This window comes from Harpegnathos saltator, unplaced genomic scaffold (assembly GCF_003227715.2).
Source record: "Harpegnathos saltator strain DR-91 unplaced genomic scaffold, Hsal_v8.6 scaffold75, whole genome shotgun sequence".
NCBI classification, from domain to species: domain Eukaryota; kingdom Metazoa; phylum Arthropoda; class Insecta; order Hymenoptera; family Formicidae; genus Harpegnathos; species Harpegnathos saltator.
In genome coordinates this window covers 45,433-69,795 of record NW_020230593.1, presented here as the reverse complement: position 1 = coordinate 69,795, position 24,363 = coordinate 45,433, and the positions used below count along the sequence as shown (strand labels likewise).

At 49.8% G+C, this 24,363-nt stretch overlaps 1 protein-coding gene across 1 annotated transcript; it reads left to right on the top strand.

The window, feature by feature from the left end:
- Window positions 1-584: 584 nt before the first annotated feature.
- On the top strand, window positions 585-16,684 carry Hmx (H6 family homeobox). The gene is made up of 4 exons (XM_025306044.1): window positions 585-1,731; window positions 11,428-11,759; window positions 13,897-14,043; window positions 14,134-16,684. Exons 1-4 carry the CDS (start codon window positions 1,124-1,126, stop codon window positions 14,817-14,819), a joined length of 1,773 nt encoding a protein of 590 aa, XP_025161829.1. The 5' UTR covers window positions 585-1,123; the 3' UTR covers window positions 14,820-16,684.
- The last annotated feature ends 7,679 nt before the right edge of the window (window positions 16,685-24,363 follow it).

Below are 24,363 nucleotides of genomic sequence, written 5' to 3'. Positions count from 1 at the left end.
CACTCGCGGCGAGAACATCTTTCTTACATGCGAACCGAATGATGTTGCACGTCTGAGCTGTCCGCGGACAGTAGTCAGTGCTTGTCGGCGGCTCGTCGCGCGCCCGTCGCGTTTCTCAGCGTGCCACCGGATGGAGAACGACACGCGGCGATGATGACTACTCCGTCACGATGACGACGGGCTTTCGGCACGAGGAAGCAGCGGGTTTCGCTTTGTGACGAGTGCTCGGCGATCAGTGGAAGTGACTCGGGGAAAGTGAGTCCGTACGGCGACGTAGCAGCGCAGCATCTCGGCTCGACGGCTAATACGCGCGAGAAAACGCTTTACGCGTCGCGGCCGGGAAGAGAAAAGAGAGCGAAAGGTGCGCGGGAGAGCGTTCTGTCTCTCCGAAACGAGAGGAGAAGTTACGTGTTCGCAAGTTGGGGCGGATAGGTAGCGGTGAAGAAAGATAGAGAAAGAGAAAGGAGAGAGAGAGAGAGAGGGGGGAGGGGGGGAGAGAGAGAGAGAGAGAGAGAGAGAGAGAGAGAGAGAGAGAGAGAGAGAGAGAGAGAGAGAGAGAAAGAGAGAAACAGAGAGAGGGAAGCGAAGACAGAGAGAGGGGGTGTGATAGGTGGCGGATGGACGATAGGGGGAGAGGGCGACTTCGCCAAGGGTGGGCCCTCCAAGTGTCTTGTCTCCTATCATCCTGTCGTCCAGGGTATCGCTTACGAATGTCGCGCGATCGAGCGATCCGTGTGCGATCCACGACGACGCGGGACGACGTCCTGGCGACGACGGGCGCGCATCCACGTCACTAACGACGAGCAGCGTCTCCGAGACGTCGCGGCCCGAACGCGCGTAACGTATTCCGCCGTTTCTGCTGATATGCGATCGTGCAAGGAGGATTGCCAGCGGGTCGGGTCGCGCGAGCCGACGAATTCGGCTTAACTCTGTCGGCCTGCCGTCGGAGAGCACCGAGGGACGAGGGCGAGTCCAGCGAGGTAAATCGGCTGCTACAACGCGCGGCTACGAGCGAGAACGGGAGCCGCGGCTTCGCGCCGAGAGTCAGGTCGGGCTAGCTGGACTAGCGGCCAAGGAGCTGCCACGGGAGCAAGAGGTCAGCGCGATTGAGCGGCTTCGCGGCATGTCCGGAGAAACGGAGATCGAGGTGTCGGTGGTATCGGAGGAGGACCTGGAGCTGGAGGGCTCCAGGAGCAGCTCCACGCCGGCGGAGCTATTGCTGCAGGAGAAGAACGGCAAGTCCGGCTGCGGTCTGAGCAATCATCACCACTCGTTCAGCTTCGACGTCGGCAAGCCGGCGCTGAGGCCCGCCTGCAACCCCCAGTACACGTCCTTCAGTATCTCCAGTATCCTCGGCAGGCCGGAGTCGCCGCCGGTCGACTCCACGTCCACCGTGTCCGGCGAGAGGCAGTCGTCGGACGTCGACAGGACGTCGCCGTTGCCGCCGGCGAACTCGCAGACGTCGCAGAGGATCTTATCGTCCTGCGGCAGCCCCGGCAGGGTTTCGTCCTCCCCCACGTCCTTGAGGCTGTCCGGCGGTCAGCGCGGCGTATCTGCCGCCGGCGGTCACGTTACTGGAGGACTGGAGTCCAGAGCCAATTCCGCGGGTATCGGTATCGGATGTGCTACCAGTGCTACCAGTCCAGCCGCGACTTTCTCACCGCCCCAAGACGCCTCTGCCAATCCTCTGCTGGGCCACCAGGCATCGGCGGATCTCGCCATGCTGTCGAGGTATGTGTGTCCTTGGACTCTCGGTTGCGGAACTCGCGGCTTCCCATTCGACGGAATAACGCAGGGGACCGATGGTAAACGATAATGCTCGATAATCGAGCGCGCCCGTCACGCGAATTATGCTTCGACAGGGTGATTTTTCGCGAAATCGGTATTAACGGCGTGTCCTTGCGACATTGCGTCTCCGGGAGATTTGTGGAGATACAGAGAAAGAGAGAGATAGAGCATAGAGATAAACGAGAGCTCGCGGGCGATGAAGCGCCACAATCGCGAAAGTAGCTTGTGCGAAAAGGCTCTTAGCCGCCGAGGTTTCGTCATTCAATCGATACGTTCGGTTAAAGTGTCATCGTGTTGCCGCTTTATGTAACTGTCTGCGGAAAATGTCTTGTTTGAAAAACTGTCTGCGAGAAATCTGCCTTGTTACTTCACCGACGAGATTGAACGCGCATTTCGCCATTGCCGTGTTGTACTTGAGTTTTCAAAATTGTGTAATTTGTGACGTTCGCATCTGCAGTCGAAATCGTGCTAGTTCGAAACAAACTTAAGATTAATCAGAGAGCAAAGTTTCATTGTCTATTTGCATCGCAGACCCTACGATCGTGTATGATTGTCAATGAATTATAATTGGGAGACGGTTGACGTTATCTCGAAAATCATTACGCACCAAATAATCGGTCATTGTTCTTTGACTTTTACTTGTGTGTGAAGTGTCTTCAGCTGGAAGGAAATCCGCGGCTTCCGAGACACTCCGTACATGCGTATGACATAATCGCACGAGACAGCCTCTCGACGAGGAAACCGTGAAAGTGAAGCCGTGTTTCTAAATTCAGTCTTAAAAACGATTAGCGGCAGGAGCTTTGCGTCACTCTTTGCGAGCGATGTTTCATTTCCACGGAAAACAAGCTTTCTTTCGCAAACGGAGAAGCAAGGCGACAATGGAGACTTTGTAATAATACTTTTTGCTAACAGCACAGGAGAGAAAAATGAGGAAGAGAATGAAAAAGTAAGAGGGAGACGGAGAGAGAGAGAGAGAGAGAGAGAGAGAGAGAGAGAGAGAGAGAGAGAGAGAGAGAGAGAGAGAGAGAACATTTTGTCACAAACACGTGTATCGCGCGCATCGTTTACTCGTGCGTGCAACGTACGTTGCACAATACTGTTATATTAAACTCCAGTTGATGCGACGATGTGACCTTCGATTTTATTGGTTGATGGCGTCAAAATAACTGGCCGAAATCCGAACCTTGTACTGATCGGCGATCGCCATTCATTTCACCGTGTAGGACGATATTTCAGTCACCCGTGCAAAATTCGCAGGACATGCGTCGTTGTTGGTTTTTATTTATAATATAAGCGGCTCGCGCGCGAGAAATTTCTACAAAAGATAAAAAAATAATAAAAGAACATTAATACAAAGAATAAGACGGGAGAAAAGAGTGACTTTCTTCTTCTTCGACTCTCCCTCTGTTTAATTCAAATATTTAAGCGCCATCGTTTAACGGTTAATTCAGCGCTGTGGCCATTTAATATTAATGCAAAAGTGTCGGTAAATGGAGTTGCTAATACTTACTAATGATTAATTAATTCGCAACATCGTCGTTATTCATATTCGCCGCTCTCGTAATTGGCGGAATTGTTGAATAAATTAAGACCGCGCCCTCTCGGCAATTAGAGACACCGGATGCGTTAACGCGTCCTGTGATAAAAGTATCCGCGTTCGTGAAACTTTGACACCCGAGAGATGCGTAAACACCATCGCGACGGATTAATAACTGTCCCCCTTCGCCATCGTTGTTTGCATAATTTTACACGCATGCGTGCACAGTGCATCGCGTTTCGCGTTAACAATGTAGATTACACTAACTGCATAATGGACGCATGTTGACATTCATTCAGCACCCGTTTAATGAAAGTCGAAAAAGTTCTCATTTCCCTCCCCCTCTCCTCCCTCCTATTTTGTGATCAAAATGTCCTATCGGAAAAAAATTGTCACATAAGGATCTTGTCTTCGCCAAAGACACGATGGGAGGAACGGGCTAATATCTTAAGAATTTTAGAAACAGCGAGACGAAACCTTGTTGCCGGCTCGATCTCTCGTCGACTTTAACCTCGCTCCTCGTACTTTTTACCCGAATTTTTCACCCGGTTGATCCGAGACGCTGTGTATCGCGACACAAATATCCGCGCACGTCGACTTGGATTATGGCGGATGTGAGAAGGGACGTATCCCGGGGACAGTTTTCGCGGCGAGCGAAAATCGTAGGCGTGAGCGCGCACGGATCAAGATACGCGACATATTGGGGGTGGCGAAACGGTAAAGGGCAGTAACGACGACGGCGGAACGGAGCGACAACGAGCGGACGAACGAGCGAGCGGACGAACGAACGCGTGCGGTGAGGATTATATTATGTGGGAATGGACCGGCGAGGGGTCCGTAATGGGCCTATTAGGCTGTCTCATTTAATAACAACCGTAGCAACAACCACCCTCTTACATTACTTACGTTACTTAGGAGGTACCCCCGGTGGTATCGGATATATCTGCGAGGAACCCGAGCACGGCAGCGTGCCGCAAAGGGGCAGAAAGACTGGAGGGTTCGAGATGATTTTATCAGATTTACACCCCCTTCCGATTGACGGTCTCTCTCTCTCTCTCTCTGTCTCTCTCTGTCTCTCTCTCTCTCTCTCTCTCTCTCTCTCTCTCTCTCTCTGTCTCTCTCTCTCTCTCTCTCTCTCTGCCCCCTCACTCTCGCCGCCGGCACCCACGCTCTCTCGCCCTTTCTCCGACCCCGCCATGCTCGACTGCCTGGTGGCACAAGCTACGATTGCTTGTTTTCCAGCCGTTTACCGTTTGATTAAGTTCCACTCGTATGCATCATCAGGGGCACACGCATCTCGCTCGACGGGAAAAGCCTTGTCGAGAATGGGCCCCCGCGCCGCCGCCGCGCCGCCGCCGCGCCGCTTGGCTGCCGTGCCGCGCAAACGAAATCGCGACTGATAAATGAACTTTGATCAATGGATTCTTTCCCGTTCGCGCCGAAAGCGTCGAAAGCGCGTGCCGAGGAAACGCGATTTCGGTGCCCTCGGGGTTACAAGCATCGCCTTTGCGATCTGTGCGAGTACGCCTGGCGAATTATTTACAGATTCGCAGACGCGCATCTTTGAGCGGATTTATACATGCTGAGTCTATAAAAATTTCCGCGCGGCATGAATCTTTGTCAAAGATGAATGAGCTGCGCTCAGCAGATTTTCGTTAAAAATCCATGATGTGTAACTCGCGAAATTACCCTCCTCTGCCCGCTCCCCTCTCTTCGCCATGCCGATAACGAAAGAAGGCGCGTGCAAATCACGCGCAACTGCAACTTAACGTTAAACGCGCGGATATAACGTTACACGAATTTACATATAATTCACGACGCGATTCAAAAAACGCATCGCAAAGGGAAAGAGAGAAAAATAGAGAGACAGAGAGACAGAGAGACAGGGGGAAGGGAGGCATGTCTCGCTCGTAATAACCGCACTGGCGATACGTAAAATTACAAAATCGCATATATTCTATTCATATCCATTTACGCGTTTAAATACAATTCGACAAAAATGCACGAAGCCGGCGTAGAATTACGCAATGATCGCGCACCCAACCACGCGCACGCGTGTGTGCATGTGTCCCGAGCGTAATTCCGCAAGCACGCTAATTAACGTTACGAGCGGCTGCCGACGAAATTTGCTGTAATTTCTGTCGCACTGGCGAAACACGCGCGTCGGATACCGATAGGGCCCGCCGTCAACTGCTGCCGGAGGAAGGGAACAGCGACCAACGGGGAGAGAAACAATGGGGGGAGAAAGAGAGAGAGAGAGAGGGGGGAGTATGTAAAAAATCAATTAGGCATGGAGTGCATAATGGATGCGGATGAAACGCCGTACGCCGTATAGTCCAAGGTTAAGGAGCCTAAGATTCCCCGGAGAAACGGGCACCTATCCCGCGGCCCATTTAGCCGAGCGGCAGCCCTTACGTCTTCCGGGAGGAAGCGCGCAAGTTCTACAGCCGTATTTATTATTAAATCGCCGCTCTACGCGCCAGTCTGAGATTCTCCTCTCGCTCGCCCAAGGTCGGCCAAAGGAGTTCGCGCCACGCGATCTCTCTCGCTCTTTCTCTCTACAGCGCATCCCCATCCCTATACTTGACTTGATCAAATAATAATATTTCTCCGCAGGAATATAAGTACGCACGCGCTCTCAGGGATTTACGCGCGAGAGATACGGCCCCCGGTATATATGCGCGCTTTATGAAATCGTAACAATCGCATCCGAGAACCACCTTTTCTTCCTTCCCCTTCTCCTCCTCCTCCTTCTTCTTCTTCTTCTTCTTCTTCACAGCGAGAGCAGCCTTAAGGTATGACCTAGCCACGAGAAACGCTCCCCTTTGCTGCTTGACACACATATACGCGGTGTACCGAATCATTGTAAATCTCGTTACATGCAGCGTGACTTTGACTTAAAATTGGTCGAAGAAGCTGTCGTTAAAATTGACATCTGTTTCCCGAAGTGAAAACGTGAAAGGAGAGAGAGAGAGAGAGAGAGAGAGAGAGAGGGAGAGAGGGAGAGAGAGAGAGAGGAGAGGGTGGAAGTGGTTCTCGGTATTTATCTGAAAAATGAATACGCTCGTGCGTATTTAGAAATTGACGACAACGACGACGACAACGACGACATGTCCATTTTGTATGTATGTACGTACTCCCGAATTCCCTTCAAATCTGCTCGCGCGGTTCACAACAAGAGCGCGCACATCGATATCTAGGCGACGGGGGAATCGCGAAAATATTTTTTGCTCGTCGCTCGATTTTGCGGGAGCTTATATTCAAAAATGTTACCGCGGGCGCGTTACGACCGCGAGCGAAAGGATCCGTCTGATAATCCGCGACAGAGACTGCCTCGTTAATTACAGCGCTGATGAATGATTCGTTAATTAGGGTGGGATCGCGCTACAAGTTTCAAAGGAAGATACGATAAAGCCTATTGTGTATGATCGCCTATTCGCGAGCGATATGGATGTTTCGACGTCGGGAACAAATGTGGGATGAGAGCGACGGCGGCGGCGGCGGCGGCGGCGGCCGTATATGGACCGCGGATCGTAATTGCGGCGAGATACAATCCCCTTCGCGTTTCATTCGACGTAGCTTCGTCTACGAGGTGATCTCGCGACTAACACCGTTACAAAAAAATTGCACGAGGACGCGCACCCAACGCAAAGAATCGCGGTATTCTCGCGTCGCGTCGTTTTACCCGTTGCGACGGATCTTTGTGTGTGTGTGTGTGTGTGTGTGTGTGTGTGTGTGCGCGCGTGTGTGTGTGAGAGAGGGAGAGAATCTAGCCATTTTAGAAAAGGCTGCAAACGTGCTTTTTACATTTTCTCTGTCATATAAAAATATCAATATCGAGACACATATACATATAACCCTAAAAGTTTCTAATTTATTTCGAGTTTCAAATGCAAATTTTTTAAATCTCAACATGGAATATACAAGGTAAAGCATTTTATGTTGAATGTTTACGTATATTTGCATTTAAAGTCCCAAATAAGAAAATCCAAAATTAAATACGTGGCATTGGTATTTTGATTTTACGCGTTAGAAAGAAATCATGTCGAACGCGTGGACGCAAAAATAAATTCTCTGTTTCGTCTATTGCGAGTCCGTAATGCAATACGAAGCCAACTAGCGGATTTGGCCGAACGCTTTGAAAGCCAATAAATCATTGTTGAGTCATCCCGACGACGCTTCATAAGCCGCTGTGCAACGATAGTTCTTATTGTATTTCACGCCGACGAAATAGCGACGAGCGATCGCGCGTGGATGGAAAATTAATTCGATTGAAAATCAAGAGAACACGACAGGAAAGACTCTGCCTATTTTGAAGATTTAACGTCTTCAAAAAAAAATGAGAAAGCGAAAAAAATCCCTGAGAAATATAATTTCCAGATTCACCGTCTGTCTTCTTCTTAGTCCTTCGCGTTAATATAACGTTAATTTATTTTCCGTCGTCTCCACGCCGCGTTTAATTTCTTTTCTCTATCCTTCTCCCCCATGTCTCTCTTTTTAAAGCACAGCATGGCGATCGCATGTTGAGCATGCAGATTGCAAACCGCTTCGGTCGCACTTTCGCTAGCGAACGCGATCGACTTCTCTTTCTTCGCTACGCTTCTAACTACCCTCGGTGTAACGAAACACGACGAAACGTATCGTATTTCGAGCGATCGTTAACGGCATAAAGAGTTTATATTTGAGAATGGCACTTACTCACTGTGTGTGAGCGCAAGAGGTAGAATAATAATCAATACGCAAGCGGTGTGTAACGCGTTATTGAAGACACGGAGGGAAAGAGTTTAACGGACGTATCCGATGAGGGCAAACTCGCGCACGCTCGTGTTGCCGAGGGAAAGCAGCGTGTACTGGTAAATTAATAAAATAAGTGCCAACGAAATCGCGTTCCCCGAATTTCGGACTTTCTCCTAATTTCGCGCGCGAGAAGCTGGAAGCGCTATGAGAAAAGCACTCGCTTTAAAAATACATCATTACAAGGTCGACGACAGAGTCGGGTAAAACGAAGGAATCTCGCGCGATCAGCACCGGAAAATTGAACGCGAACGCGTGGGTACGAACGGTAATACACTCGGGAGACCGAAAGGCGAGAGAGGAGAGAAATAAAATTGAGAGCGAGGCGGTCGCGCGGAGTCAAGTGCATGCTCGATGACCTAGATCGAGAGGGCCCATTAGAGAGGAGGTATCGCTGAAGAGTCCTTGAGCACCTACGGGGAGCGAACTCGTAAACCGACCGGGATATGCCGGTCTGGAGTGCTCGTCTAAGACGTAAGTCCCGCGGAATTAGGCAGTAAAAGGTGGAGAGGATCTCTCTCTCTCCCTCTCTCTCTCTCTCTCTCTCTCTGTCCGAGAGAGAGCCGAGTGTTTGGTGTTTATACCTGCTTCTCAGGAAGGGTCCTCCGATGCTTACAAACAGGCGGTTGTCAGATTTCCTTTATCTTTTCCGGAGCATTTGTGTGCCCCGGGCCGCGTCTTTCTCTCTTACTCTCTCCTCTCTCCCCGCGCGAAGCCTTCTCGAGAACCTCGATATCTCTCTCTCCTCGTCTCTCGATGCTGAGAGAATCGAGGGTTAAGAAAGCGGCCGGCCGATGAGATCGCGTGTCACCGAGAAATTCTCTTAGGGAGAGGGTCTCTCTTAATTCCTCCTCCGTGTTGAACTCGACAATCCCGTCGCCGTCATCTTTACTCTTGTTGTTGTTATTTTTGTCACGGTCTTGTCAACAATGCACTCGATGCGACCTTCGGAGGTGTTAAACGGCCGATCTGTGAGAAACCGTCGACGAAGCTTCGAGTCGCAATAGCGTAAACAATGAATTTTGTTGATTCTTCTCGACATGCGAGAGGAGATGGTATTGTTAAAAGAAAAATTAATATTCGGTGCGCGTCTTTCGACATATTCGTTACCGATTCTCACGAGATATCGACATCACATATATTTGAAAGCTATAATTTTCGTATTCTATGTTCACATAAATCAAAAGTCCGCTATTATGTGGAAGAAAATATAGGTGGTTTCTGACGGACGATTTCTCGATATAAACAATGACATCGAACGTGTTAAAATCGCTTCACGTAATAATCCGAAATGATTGGCGGAAATATCGAAAACTTATACGGGACAACGCTACCGCGATTTGCAAAGAATCTCAATCACGATGAGTAAGGAAGAGAATGAGAAATTCGAGGGGCAAGTTTAACCGCGAACGGCCATGATTAAATCGGCACGGAACGTCAGGAAATCCGCTCGAATATTAAAGTGTACGATATTATAAAATGCGGCTTATCCGTTATCGCGAGACCAATTGTCATCAAATGGACACAAAGTGTTCACCATGCCCGCACATAGCAGGCAAAGTCGAATAAGCACGAGCGCGTATCGAAACGAGATCAGATCGCCGCTCGTCGCAGACGGACTGCCGGGGAAGCGAGGAAGGAACACGGGGAAGTGCTAGGGCTTCCGAAGCCTCCTCGGCCCGCGTGCCTGTTCGCCGATATCGGCATCGGTCGACCGGCTCCTGCCCGCCTGCCTATCCACCTACATTTCTATTCGACTCGCCGCAAATCGGCACTCTTGCGTTTAGCACCCGCGCGCAGCTGCGACAACCGTACTCAACCGTGATCGGAAGTAACGATCGGGAAAAAGAGGAGCGTTCGTTAGGCGGGTCGAAAGAACGGTCGAAAGAGAAGCGGAGGACAAGGGAAGCCCGACGATGGAATCAATGATAAATGTGGTCCAAAGATCCTGACCGCCTAAGGGACTGGATCGCAAAATAATTTCGCGAGCTGTGCACGGAGAAAATGTTATAGCCTTTTTTCATATAAATTCTCCTCGGTCTTTTACTATGTTTTCTAGTAGCGCAGGAATAAACCGCCAGTAGTATATATTTTATGAAGAAAAATAGTAATCTCTTTCATAAACATGTAACATTTTTTAACAATAGACTTCACTTTCTGATAATATAAATGGCGCGTATGAAACGGAAGGAAGATAATAAATTACCGGAAATCGGAATATCGATGTGCTCCTCGGCTACAAAATTCTACAGCAATTGGCACTGTAAAATCCTCCCCGTGTTGAGTAACGCGCGAATCGCGACGCGGATCGTTGTGATCGTTGTCAACGTGGACCGTCTGTTATCTGAAACTTTTAACGGCGGGAGCTGCTTCTCTGCACTCGAAATCACAGCCACGATTAACATTAACTGGGTCGATTTAACCGGAGCCTCTGTGCTCTGAACGATATTTTCAAAGCCCTAATAGCTCTAAATCCGCCGCTGGGAGGGCACCCGGCGCAGGTATCGCCTTCGGTCAACATGTCCGATCTTCGAGTACACCTCTCACGCTAAGCGGATTTTTGCTCTTAATAACCGGTCGTGCGTTTTCATCCGTAACACGTCCGGCCGTTGTTGCGGCGCAAACACCGTTTCCGAATATCCCCGGGACGGTGGGGAAACACGCTTTTCTTCACTCTTTCAGCCGGCCGAGTAAATCCGAGTCGTAATGGTCGCGCCGCGTTACGAGCGACGGCACTTATCCCGAACGTAACGATCGCGCATGGTCGAATTACTCGCGCCGCAGACCGGCTTTATCCCGTCGCATTTATAGAGCTCGGCTATATACGTAACTCTCCCTCCTTCTTTCTCTCTTTCTCTCTCTCTTCGCAAAAGAAAGAAAAAAAAACTAGAAACGTATCCGGCGCTCGTGGCGTCCGGTTTGTTTGTTTTGAGCGTGATCATTTCGCGAGACGATGGTGATGAAGCTCGAAGGTCGCAAACTAGTACCAATCGACCCTTCTACATTTAACAAGACACGCCCACGCGCGTATCTCATATCATTAAAATATAATTTCATTGCACAACATGAAATGCACAATTGCGCGTATCGAATCAAACGCGACGCGTTAAGAGTCTCCAATCGATGTGCTCGCGCAATTACATAAAAATCAACGGCAAGATTGCGCGGGATTATCATCCGTCGCATCCGACCACAGAGAGCTTCGCAATCCCCGTTTAATTGCACGCCCGAAATCCAATCAGCGCTACATGCGAAGCAGCCTGCATTGTCTAAATCACCTAACACATTACTCATCGTCTTGTCCGTAGATTGATAGCCAGCCGATACCCGGTCGGCATCGGCGGCCTGTTCTACCCGTCGACGCTGCAGCACCTCCACCAACAGCACCAACAACATCAGCACCATTCGCGGCTGGCCGCGGCGGCGTCGTCCGCCCTGAGCAACGCGGTGCAGGTCGCCGGCCAATCGGCGGACATCGTCGACGCCGACGGCATCCGCGGCGTCCTACTCGGCGGTGCCGGCTGGCCGTTTCCATGGAGGCCGACGCACAGCCTGCAGACCCTCGAGCATCCCTCACCGAGCGACGTGGTCGGCACCCTCAGCCGCGTCAGTCCCGCGTCCGCGTCTTTCCCGCAGAGAGGTGAGTTCGATTCCTCTTCCTCCTCCATCACTATACCCTCCCTCACCCCGCCGCGCGCTGGCCGTGTTGCCACACAGAGCAGATCGAGAGACGGCTTATTTAGGATAATCCGAGGGAAAACGCCGCTCGGAGGAAAATTCCGCCGCGGTCGTCGACGTTGTTTCGCAACGACGGCTCGGACGAAGTTAACGCAACGCGCACAACGTTTTCTTTTCGAATTCGATCGAGCGGAATTCGATCGGAGGCGCATGAAACCCCTTTTGTGTGTGCGTTCTCCTTCCCCCGCACCCGTCGATATTTTCGATATAAAGCGACGTGATTTAACGTGCTCGAACTGTTCCGCCTCGATCGATGCTCGAACGATCGAGGGATGGAGGGTCGCACTGGACTTACACAGAGATCGCGAGAGACATGCGATAGTGCAAGAGAGAAAGAAAGAAGAGAAAGAAAGAGGGGGTGAGGGGGAAAGAGAAACAAGGGATAACGCGCGCGCGCGCGAGAGAGAGAGAGAGAGAGAGAGAGAGAGAGAGTCCTACAGACACGTCCTCTTACCGATATATCGTCCGCGTATATCTATGTGTACACCTTCGCGTATACAAGCGCGCGTAAGGCTTCCACCACGGCTTCCACCACGACAAACCAACGTCGATCGCCTTACCCGCCGATCGTTTTGCTCCTGCCACCTTGCCTAAGCACTTAGGTAGTTACTATCCGCACCTCTACGAACACATATACGACCGCTCACCCTCCCCCCGACTTGACGACGCGACTCGCGTCACGACGCTGTGAAACTCTTTGACGGTGTAACGACGGTAATAATTGGTATCGGGTGTTGCGCGTTGCGAGATGCAACGCGGATCGAAGATACCTAAAGTTTTCTACCCGACGCACGGCCCACAACACATCGGGAAGATGATCGAAACAGAAAAGAAAAATGGGTAACAACATGCTTGCGACAAGGCGACAAGGGGAGATCGCTCGCCGATTTTCACGATTCTCGTTCTCCGCGAGAACGGGAGAGAAATTGGGAGAGAGAGAGAGAGAGAGGGAGGGAGAGAGAGAGGGAGAGAGAGAGACAGAGAGAGACAGAGAGAGAGAGAGAGAGAGAGAGAGAGAGAGAGAGAGAGAGAGAGAGAGAGAGAGAGAGACACAGAGAGAGAGAGAGAGAGAGACAGAGAGAGAGAGACACAGAGAGAGAGAGAGAGAGACAGAGAGAGAGAGAGAGACAGAGAGAGAGAGAGAGAGAGAAAGAGAGAGAGAGAGAGGCGTGTATTTCTAGAAATAAATTTTGCTCAATTATATTTCCAAGCGCAAATATCAAATTATTGCGAGTGTAAAAAAGGTTTGTATTTAGTTTCATTTTTCAGCCAGCTTTTTGCCCGCGCGCTACACAACGATCATTTGTGGAGGAAAGATTAAACATCCCGTATTTCGCCGGCTGAAAATAATAAGTACGAGCAAGAAAATATTTGTAGAGAGGAGGCGAGGCAAATTGTTGCGCGTTTTATCGTTTCGTCTCTCATGCTATCGGCCGCTTGTGCTACTAGAAAGAGACATGAGCGATGCCAGTATAGCGGTATTTTGCGCAAATATGCATACGCCGCAAATAACGTCATCGACGTGATGCATTTGCATTCACATGGAGATTCAATCCGCAGCAATTATGTCCAAATGGATTAATAGAATAATAATTAGCGTTCTATTAATTGATTAAATATGCAATATGGATAGAAATATATAATGGGGCGATTTACCGGAGCGCGTGAGAGAATTTGTAAATTCAAAGCGCTCTCGCCGGACTGATTGACGTAGGCGGATCACGTTTAAAAAGAGAACCGATTAACACACGCATGCGCTCTCCCTCTCGCGCGTATGCACACCTCTTTTCGCTCATTAACTATTCGATTATATCGATAAATATAAAAGTTGTCCCGCGTACGTGTATGTACTCCACCACCAACGTTACAAATATCATTATCTATTCATCGTGTAACGTCGCGAGACCGCCGTTTTCGTCTTTCCCCGCTCTCCTGTTCCCCTGCCCGGCACTTATCCATCGAATTTCCCCCCATGTTTCATCGAGATGACAATGCGAGAAGACGACTACACGAGCGTGCATCCCCTTCCTTCTGTGCAGACGAGCTCGACGACGACAACGCCGACGATCGGCTGCACCGGACGAGAAGCCCGTCGAGCGGTGACGAAGCGCACGACGACCTAGGCGACGGAGACGACTGCGCGGACGGCGACGGCGAAGGCGAATCGACCTCGACAAGTCTCCACGGCACTTCGGTGAGCGGCGGAGGTGGCGGCGGCGGCGGCGGCGGTGGCGGTGGAGGTGGTGGAGGCGGCGGCGGAGGCGGAGGCGGTACAGGCAACGGCAACGGTAACAGCGGCCAAAACAACGTACAGGTCGGCGTAGATGGTCGCGAGTCGAACAGCATAAAGCGCAAAAAAAAGACGAGAACGGTGTTCTCGAGGTCGCAGGTGTTCCAGCTGGAGAGCACGTTCGACATGAAACGTTACCTCTCGTCGTCCGAGCGAGCCGGGCTCGCCGCCTCGCTCAGGCTCACCGAGACCCAGGTGAAGATCTGGTTCCAGAATCGGCGAAACAAGTGGAAACGCCAGCTCGCCGCCGAGTTGGAGGCGGCGAACATGGCGCACGCGACTCAGAGGCTGGTCAGGGTGCCAATACTGTACCACGAGGCGTCGGCGGGCCCCGGCGCGTCCGCCGGTGGCGTCACGTCAGTCTCGGTGACGGCGCCGATACCACCGCCGCCGCCGACGGTCCCGTCGTCGGTCGCGACTTCTGGCCTCTCGCATTCGGCGGTCGGAGTCGGCGTCGGGGTGGGCGTCGGCGTCGGCGTCGGCGTCGGCACCTCGTGCACGCCCACCACGGCGCAGCCGATCTTCTATTCCCATCATCATCAACACCACCATCACCACCCGGCGGCCCATGTGCAGGCGCACAGTCTCTTGTCCCACCAGGTGCACCCGCAACCGCCACCTCCGCCGCCGCCGCCGCCCAACGGCCAACCACCGCGGACGTCCTCGCAATAACACCGTCCGACGACTTACGAGGGTAGCGTGCGGCTGCAGGGGACCGCTGCGAACATGACGGACAAGATGATCCCCGTGAACGCAACGATGATCCCCGCACCTCGGCTGGACCGCGCCGTTATCAGGCTGATCGACGTCGACGAGTAACGCCGATGGAAAGACGGACGGACGGACGGACGGACGGACGGACGGACGGACGGACGGACGGACGGACGGACGGACGGACAGACGGACGGACGTACGCACGCACGCTCGCACGCAACGCACGACACGGGCGTCTGATCGCGTCCTGCGACACCCCCGAAACCGATATCCCGCGACGGGTTACCATGGACGTTAGCGCGGCTCTCTCCTCGGCTACGAGTTGGGTTCTAATGGTCGCCCTTGAACACGCGGACCGGCGTTGGGGATGAATGTGAGTACAAGCGACAAATGTGGAGTTTTAATTCCACCTCGTGTGTGAACTGTTTTGGATTATACGTCGACGTGATGCGACATCGAAATTGCGCTTTCACTCGAGGTGGAGGATGTTAAACTTTGTGCTGGCACATTGGCAATTTAGTCGGAAGATTTGGTCGGGATTTTAAGAGCGGCGAGCACTCTTTCTCTCTCCCGCTTACTCCCGTTAATACGTAGATTGGTCGAAAATTGATCGAAATTCCATAAATTGAAACTCTACGTTTTCCAAATGCTAACTTGTACTCATATTTGTGCGTGATATTCATTACTCAGGAAGAGGCAAATTATTCGATAAATTATTCCACAAATGAGATTCCACTATTTCTGATGAAAGAAAGTTAATTTATCGAAGTGTCTTTCGATAAGAGAAATTTGAAAGCAAGAAGATGCAATCATTCGCAAATTAGTCGATTGAATCTGTTTCTGATAAGAGAAATTGAATTTATCGAAATCTGTCTCGATAAAAGGAAATTCTCCGCTTTTCCGATAGAAAAGATCTTCATTGGCAATCGCGTATATTCGTTGATTCATTTTGATCAATTTAATTGCGATAAATAGTTTTCAATTTTTTCGAAAAAGGAGACATTCCGCGACTTGTAACCGATGCGAAATCACGCAAGGAATTGAACTGTGATTCGAGATTCGTGATTTCGCGTCCCTTCCTTCCAGACAGGAGGAGCGCGAAAGTTGGCGCGATCTCATATGGTTTCTTTTGCGGTCTGTCGCCGATGTAACAATAGAGCGTGTCGTACGTCGTCACTCGCTTTCGTGCTGTTTTAGCGCGCGAGATCTCACGGTCCCACGATCGATGGACGCGAATCAGACTCTCTATTTTGCGCTCGACTCCCCGATACTTGACCTCTGTAAATAGAACACTAATAGAGGTAGGCGACTTTTCCGATATGCGTGAATTCCGAGGAGAGAAACAATTCGCGCGGATGCGAAAAACGGAATTTTTCGAGCCGTCCCGCGTGCGATTGTGCGACGCCTGGTATTTTAATCGTTCGTCGGTCGTATCCGTTCCTAATCGTATCGTTTCTCCGTGTACATATACTTTCTTTTTGCGCAGAAATTTAATTCGCGCGTGCAATTCGGCGAGCGCCGAGGGAGAGACGTTGCGCGCGAGCCCATGACCGGAAGCTCCGTTAATGTAATCCGGGGATTAAAATTTCGGTATGATCTTAGCGAGTCCAATTTTCGAGATACAGAAAAATGAAAAAGAAACCCTACCATCGAGGAGTATCGCCGTACGAGAAAACTCGCGCGCGTGTTCCTACAGTTTGTGCAAGTGTAGAAATCGTTTACGTGTATTTACAGAAATTGAACTCGCTGATATTATGCCGGTTTCAATGCCTGATGTAATTCGGGATTTGCTGTGGTTGTAAGATTCAACACACACATGAAAACACATACACATACATACACATACGCGCGCGCGCGCGCGCGTGTACACACACGTTAAGACACAGGCAGGGTTCCTACGATATATTCCACCTGTTGTGATAAGTATCTAAACGAATAATTTTATTAAACAGAACGGTAGAGCTACGAAAAGTACCGCCTCTCACATTGTATATCACCTATCTATAGACGTCAATTAAGGAGAAGGTTCGCCGTACCGTGTTTTATACGGATATTTGTGATTCGCGATCTCGAATTATTGTACAGCCGATCGTTTCGTAATCGCTAATAATGAACGTTGAACCATACAATACACGTCGTTCGAATTTCCTCTACTCAAAGATCCGATATATCGAGTATCTCTAAGTCTCGAATGATCTCTGTTTATTTTTTGTTTCTTTTTTCGCCGTATATTATAATAATACGCACACGCGATTTCGACAGTTGATGTCGCGAGGTCGGGAAAAAAATGCAAACAAAAAAAACGCGAATGTATCGTTTAAATTGCGCTTTTGCTGCGCGACGTCCATAAAAAGATAGTCGATAGAACAATAGTGCCGCGCACCGGCGGCGTTCGCATAAAAATCCGGGAGAGGTAGCGGCGGGGGGAAGAGGTGGCGGCATAGGGGGAGGAGAGGCGGGGGCAGGAGTTCAGGATTAAAATTAATTGTTGCGCGGCTTCACAAGGGACCGCCGTAACTAAACAAATTGACGCGGAGATAAAATGCGGCGGTCCGCTTTCAAATAAAATCAACGGACGATTCTTTGATGGAATCGCGATTCGAACGAATCGAGAAGTGCGTCGGTTAATAAAACCCATTGATCCACATTTCACCTCGTGTCGTCGTCGACGTCTACGTGGTCCGCGCCGGTTCGGTAAATTCGCGGAGCAGCGGGGCTAGAATCGCCGGTGAGAGCAGAAAGATACGCAAAACGAAACGAAAAACGAACGAGAACGCGTGCTCTCACTTTGCACACACTTCGTTTGTGCAAAACGGTTCTCACGCATTTCTATTTCCGACTAAGTTGGAAGCGCGTTAAATGATCACGATTACCATTACGGTTTACGTGGTAATCAATCATGACAGGAGACGAAGTAACAATATCCGAGACATTCGACCTCACAATCTCAACGGAGGATTCAAGAAAGAATTATATCCTTATCGCTATCGGATAAAAGTATATTGAGAGGTCAATATTTATACCTTGTACACTAACACTTCGGCTCTTGTCATAACCGATGATCACGCAAGCCCGCGGCTCGCAGTGGTGACCACTCGAATGCGCTCCTAACTACACCGGAAAAAAACATATGAAAACCGTTTTGATATTCGCATAAATATATCGCGGTGCAGATTCTCGAAGACCGTGTTGCGAGAGAGAGAGAGAGAGAGAGAGAGAGAGAGAGAGAGAGAGAGAGAGAGAGAGAGGGAGGGAGAGGGAGAGAAAGACGAGCGTGGTGACAATTGCGCGCGTCGGACGCGACGCGCTCCTCAAGCTGCGCGGCATCTTCGCCGTCGTTCTTTCGTCCGTTCGTTGTGAACGAAACGGCAGACGCACGTTTATCGCGCATTCACGCGCGTCGTCGCTCTTATCGCCGTCGAGAAACGGCGAATCTAGCAGCGGCGACCGCGAGGGAGGACGACGACAATGCAACTGCACCGCCCGCGTTCCGCATCCGATGCACACGAACAGCAAGAACAGCAGCAGCGGCGTATCCGAGTAAGTACGCGCGCTCACGTAAGTATGTAGGTGCACTTCAATCAACCCTCTCTCGCGCCATCGCACCTTCGTCCCTTCTCTAGCCTCTCTCATCTCTCTATCTCTTTCTCTCTATGCATCTACCTTTTAACTGCGGACTTTTTCTACCTTGATCTCTATCTCTCTTTCTCTCTGTCTTTATCGCTCTCCTTCTCTCTATCATTATCCGTCGCACTCTTACGTGTCGCGATAGCTCTGCACCCTTATCTCTCGCTCGGTATCCATACTCCACGCTTTGTCGCCTTTCTCTTTGCGATTCTAGACGCCTTAGCTTCCCTCTCCCTTTCTCTCTCTCTCTCTCTCTCTCTCTCTCTCTCTCTCTCTCTCTCTCTCTCTCTCTCTCTCTCTCTCTCGCTCTCTCTTTTCCTTTACCTCGATCTCGCGCGCGCGGTAACCTTTCGTAGAGCAGTGGGAATTGTTCGTATCGAGGATATATTGTCTAGCGTCTATCTGCTTGCCCGCATGCGGCTGCTTTGTGAATGCACTCTGTGCAATATTGCGTTCGCGTTATGCAATCATATAGGATGGATATCCGGGAGATATTCGCGAATACCTCTTGGATATTGAATGACTGAATATTGCAGAACATTTAGCTACCCGATGGGTATTCGCCTATGCATATTGGATGTTTGTGATATATTAATAGAGATGGATGTGCTCGCAAGAGCTACTTCTTCGATATATTGAAGATTGTAGAAATCTTTTAGACACATTTTCCTGCTTGTATATGAATAAAAATGCCGCCCTCGACGGAACTTTTATGAAAAAAAAACACGCGTAAACAAGAGACCACCATTGGTTCATTTATACCCAACGAAAGGAATTTTACCTCTGCATAAAAGAATATCTATATAATTCTCGCATTAAAAATTCTACGGTGGTATAAAGAAAGTGCCAAGAGAACAACGAGAATTTTCTCGTAATAATCTCCTCCTCGAAGATTTGCTAAAAATTTGCAAACCCATGCACACGTATATACAAGTCGGATCCATTTTCAAGATTGCGTCAAACCTCTAATGGCCGTGCGCGAAGGCGACTGTACACAAAAATATATTTCGACGGGGAGACTATCCGCAAACATTTTCGCAAGACTTTTGTTGTTCGTAAACGGGAAGCCGATAACGAAAAACTATACGAGCAGCGCGCGTCGTGCTGTAATGCTAAAAAAAAAGGAGGCGAACGTCTCGTTACGGAAAAACATTGAAACCTGCGCACAGAGAAACGAGAGAAAGAGGGAAAAAGGAGAGAGACGTGTGTTATATAAAATGTGAATAGATCGATTATTATCCGATAAACGAATAGAAAACGCTCGGATTTCGTAATTTGTCCTTGAGCTTATTATCCGAAGCTGCATTTCGAGCTGCATCGTGTGTGCGCCGATTAGCTGGACCCTCGTCGTATTACCCTCCTTTGAAGGGAGATTTTCCGGTTTTTAAAAGCATATCAAAATCGTGTTTGCCCAGGATCGAAAGTTCACTGGCTCATTGTCGCCGACAATCCCGGAGTCGAGTTGCACTCCTCTCGCGCCATCGCGCTCTCTCTCCCCGCCTCTCCCTCCGCCCAACCCTCTCTCATTCTCTCTCTCTCTCTCTCTCTCTCTCTCTCTCTCTCTCTCTCTCTCTCTCTCTCTCTCTCTTTCTCTCACTTCCAACGTGTATCGTGTCCCAAAGTAATTTAACACGTAAGGGGATGACAACGGGCTCGAAACCGGCGTCCTTCAAGGCCCGCGTAAGTGACGATCGTGTTGCAGCACTGAATTCAGAAAATCGGGACCCTGACGAGTTTTCTCTCGTATTTTTCGATTGCTTTAGGTCGATACAACACTGAAATGAATGAAAGCTCTCGCGTCGTTCTTAAAGACGAAATATTCGTAAATTTGTTGGTTTTTATGATAATCATTAATATACATACGGGTAGATACGCGTTTGATACATGAACAGAACTCTTTCACCTCAAGATAAAAATATCACAGAAGCAATCCCCTACAGGATGATACATCATCTATCGTGTGTGAACCGAATTACCCCGATGAGATGCGGATTGATAAAGAAATAATTGTCGTGTCCACCGCAGAAGGTCGTTTAATTTGCTCGCAACCTCGTCGATCGGCTAATCGAGTTAATTACCGTAGCGCGCGATAACGCGGCGATGACTTTGCGACAGCTGCGACGACACGGAATAGAGAGCACGACTACCGCAGATGACGCCTTGCGAAGAGAGAGAGAGAGAGAGAGAGAGAGAGAGAGAGAGAAAGAGAGAGAGAGAGAGAGAGAGAGAAGAGAGAGAAAACCGAGCGCACGCGGTCAATTTATCGCGGCCCATTATCACCGCCGCGATCGTTCCGTGACCGTTATTACCGTCCCGTAAAGGAGCCGGCCGGATAATTACTTTAATGGAATAATTTTTTGGAAAATCTATCGTTGATGTGTCGCCGCGGGTGTGCACAACGCGCGGACACGACAACGAAGGCCACACCCCGAAAGAACGAGCGTCCGTGATCCACGCGGCTCGTTAACCGCGCATACACAATACGCTCCCTGTAGGAGGACGTACGGCGAACGTAAAAACGAACGAATAAAAATACATCGAGCCCGTCTGTCGTCGCATTATCAAGCCTCGGGGAGCCCAGGGAGATTACAATTTTAAGATCCCGTCGAGATTCACGTTCACGTAGGCCCCGATTAATCTTCGGCTGTCATGGCCTATTTAAACCGCGCGGGCGAGGCATTTTCCGCGAATATACGCAGGAAGAAACTTTATTCGTTAGCGATTCTCTACTCTCTGCTAAAAAGAAAAGATCTCGCGATCATCGCGGCGTTTGGCTCGTTTCAGCTCGCCACAGTGAGAATCTGCATACGGTATGTGTGAAATAACATTTTTATACGTGTATTACATATGATAACGGAAGGGAAGCAATGTCGCGGTACGTTTTGTCATGGTTCACTGGGACAGCGCGAGGGTTAGATTAATATTTATGTCGAGTGCCATAAAATGTATCCGTGTTGGAAAAGAAACTTTCGTACCGCGCATCCCTAATCGTCCCTCACGATCTTGTGTTTTACTTCTCCGCGACATACTTTTTGCGGAAAAGCTGTAACCTTCCGGAAGATTTATGCCGCATTCCTCGGAGATGGGAATCTCTTCATAAATTCAAAAATCGAGAAAAATTTTTTGTACCAAGTCCGACGATAGACTCGAAGAAATCGACATAATACGCGAGTCGCGCGATTCGCTGATCATCCGCATCGTTCCGACACGTAGACTTTTGATATCGTCACGATGTTCTGATTTCTGGCATTAGATTGAACACGCGGTTTTCAGCGTCCGCATATGGCCGAAGCAATTCGGAAGCCGACGATAGAACTCATCTCGACGTACAGAATACGAGGCCTGACACGGCGACAAAGAAAGACGAAAGAAAGCGAGGAAGGGAGAGAAAGAAAGAGAGAGAGAGAGAGAGAAAGAGAGAGAGAGAGAGAGAGAGAGAAGAACAGGGAAAGGACAGAGAAGAACAGAAAAGGGAGGGGGAAGAGAGAGGGGGGAGAGAGAGAGAGAGAGAGAGAGAGAGAGAGAGAGAGAGAGAGAGAGAGAGAGAGAGAGAGAGAGAGTCAATGGGTATAAGCACTAAGCACGTAACTATAAAAGGAGCCGGGGGTTGCGAATCGTCGCTAGATTAAAAAGAGGCTCCCTTTTTCGCTTGCTCTTTTATGCCGATGCGCGCCGCGCCGCGCCCCACACGCATCGCGTTCGCCTCCTCCTCCTCCTCCTCGCCCCCGTAACGTTACGTTCGCTTACATACAGGTACACGCATACTCACGCACATTCTCGACGCGCACCCGATATCTCGCGCGACCGTCCGCTGGAAAAGCAATTCGATCTGGCAGCGTGAGCGGCGGGTACGGCGGCCACCCTCCTCTCGCGCCCCTTTTTATCTCTTTCCAGACCTGCTCAAGCGTCGAATTTCCTGCCTGAATTCGACTTCGCGATTCCGCCCACTCTCACGAGTGCGAGCACGCTTATCGGAAATGCAAATTGCGGCGAAAGAGCGAACAGCTTTCGAGAGCGTTATGTTATCGTCGCAACGGTATTTCATCGAAAATTCCAACTAATGCGAACATTATCACACGTGAAGTGGCCGTCCGCCATTGGCGCAACGATCGCGTCGTTTGAATTTATCGCAAGCGCGTCCGCCTAGCGCCATCTATGTATCGATATATATATATATATGTCTCTAAACGTTTAACCTCGGTTCAAAATCTCCTACGAAATCTCACACGAGCCGGAGCCCCATCGGGAGGGCGGGGGGGGGGGGGCAGTACAAACGAATTCATCGGAAAATACACTCAATATGGGGTCGATTTATTCACTCACCGATCGATTTGTCGTGATTTCGTTGTCGGCTGGTCGCCTGCGCCATGGCCTGCTTGTCGGTCGTTCGATCGTCGCTCGTTCGCCGAACTCTTCGTCGTCCTCGGACAACTGTCTGACCATTACTCGCGTACTAAGTACTTATAAGTACTCATACGCTGCGTATTTGTCACGGGGACGCAAATTGGCCGGAGAAACGAGCCGATCTGTGCGTTAATTAACGCGATTTGGGATGACCAGCCGTGTTCCTGCCGCCTCCGCGTCTTCTCTTCGCCGCTGGCGCCGCCAAAATGGACGAGACGATCGCGCAATCGGCGTGAAGTTGCCGCTATCTCGAATCGTTTTCCAATATGGAAGCGCGACTTCTCGCTTCGTTCGAGAATCTCGATACTCGCACGTCAGTCGTTCATTCTTCGCACGTGCACACGTGAGAATTGCACTCGAATTACATTGGAGCATGTAATGAGCCTGTATCGCAACCACAGACACTTGGAGAGGTGGTAATTATCAGCGTAAGTACCATCAGCGTAACAATGCCGCCTGTGTGACGCACAATGCGTGTCCATCCGTTCCTGCGCCCCGCGCGAGGCTCACAATGCTCATGTTGCGGTAATTAAGTGCCATGGCTGATCATATTACCATTCACAATACTGCGCGCCAAGATATACACAAATGCGTTGCGCGAGCGAGCTGAAACAATTGGGAGTTCGCTGTTTGTATGAGCTTCTTTGTAAAATTCGCGTCGCTCGTCGATCACCTTCCTGCTTATTTCCGAAGCTCTTTTCGACAACAAATTGTCTCTTTTGAAACCTTCAGTCGTTAATTAAAGGAAAGAAATAAATGTCCGGTGCATTTGTTTTGTGTTATCTTGGAATCACTCGGTTCTTTAATCGGCTCTCAGCACGAGTTTTGATCGATCAATTCTCGCACGATCTCGATCGTCGTTATCTCGAAACTGAGAGTATAACATAACGAGGAGAGAGAGAGAGAGAGAGAGAGAGAGAGAGAGAGAGAGAAAGGTAAAGAGGGGAGAGAAAGAGAAACTATATACGCGCGCGGATATACTACAGGCCCATCGGTAAATGGATGGATGAATCTGGGCGAAAAAGGGTGCCTTTGAACGAGTCCGTTGCTGCCAGATTAATTAACGAAGCACTCGCCGGGGGCCGGAGGAGGATCAGCAACTCCGTTATCAGGGTAGAGAGCTAATAGACAGATACCCCTGCCTACTTATCTATCAGTCTACCTCTCGATCAACCGCCTTCTCATCGATCGGCGAATGCTTTCCTTTGGTTTCGTGTCTATTGTTAATTAATCGCTCGTGCCACGACAATTATCAATATCGACCGCCTGTGCGGCATTATTTTGTCGCCGAGCAACGATCTCCTACTTATCATTCGCGAGATAGAAATTCTCGCGAATAGAATATTCTCGAGGAAAATATATAATTTTATAATAATAAATACAATAATTTCATCTTTCTTTTCGTGTCTGATATTAATACAAAGTTCAAATACACAGGTTGTGCTCGATATTCAAGGAAATAATAAAATAA

What these genes read in the sequence shown, in the direction of transcription:
- Hmx (XM_025306044.1), top strand. Translation starts at nt 1,124, where the DNA reads ATGTCCGGAGAAACGGAGATCGAGGTGTCGGTGGTATCGGAGGAGGAC. An exon ending in GATCTCGCCATGCTGTCGAG is followed by an intron (nt 1,732 to 11,427) that starts GTATGTGTGTCC and finishes TCTTGTCCGTAG; the next exon opens with ATTGATAGCCAGCCGATACC. An exon ending in GACCTCGACAAGTCTCCACG is followed by an intron (nt 14,044 to 14,133) that starts GCACTTCGGTGA and finishes GAGGCGGTACAG; the next exon opens with GCAACGGCAACGGTAACAGC.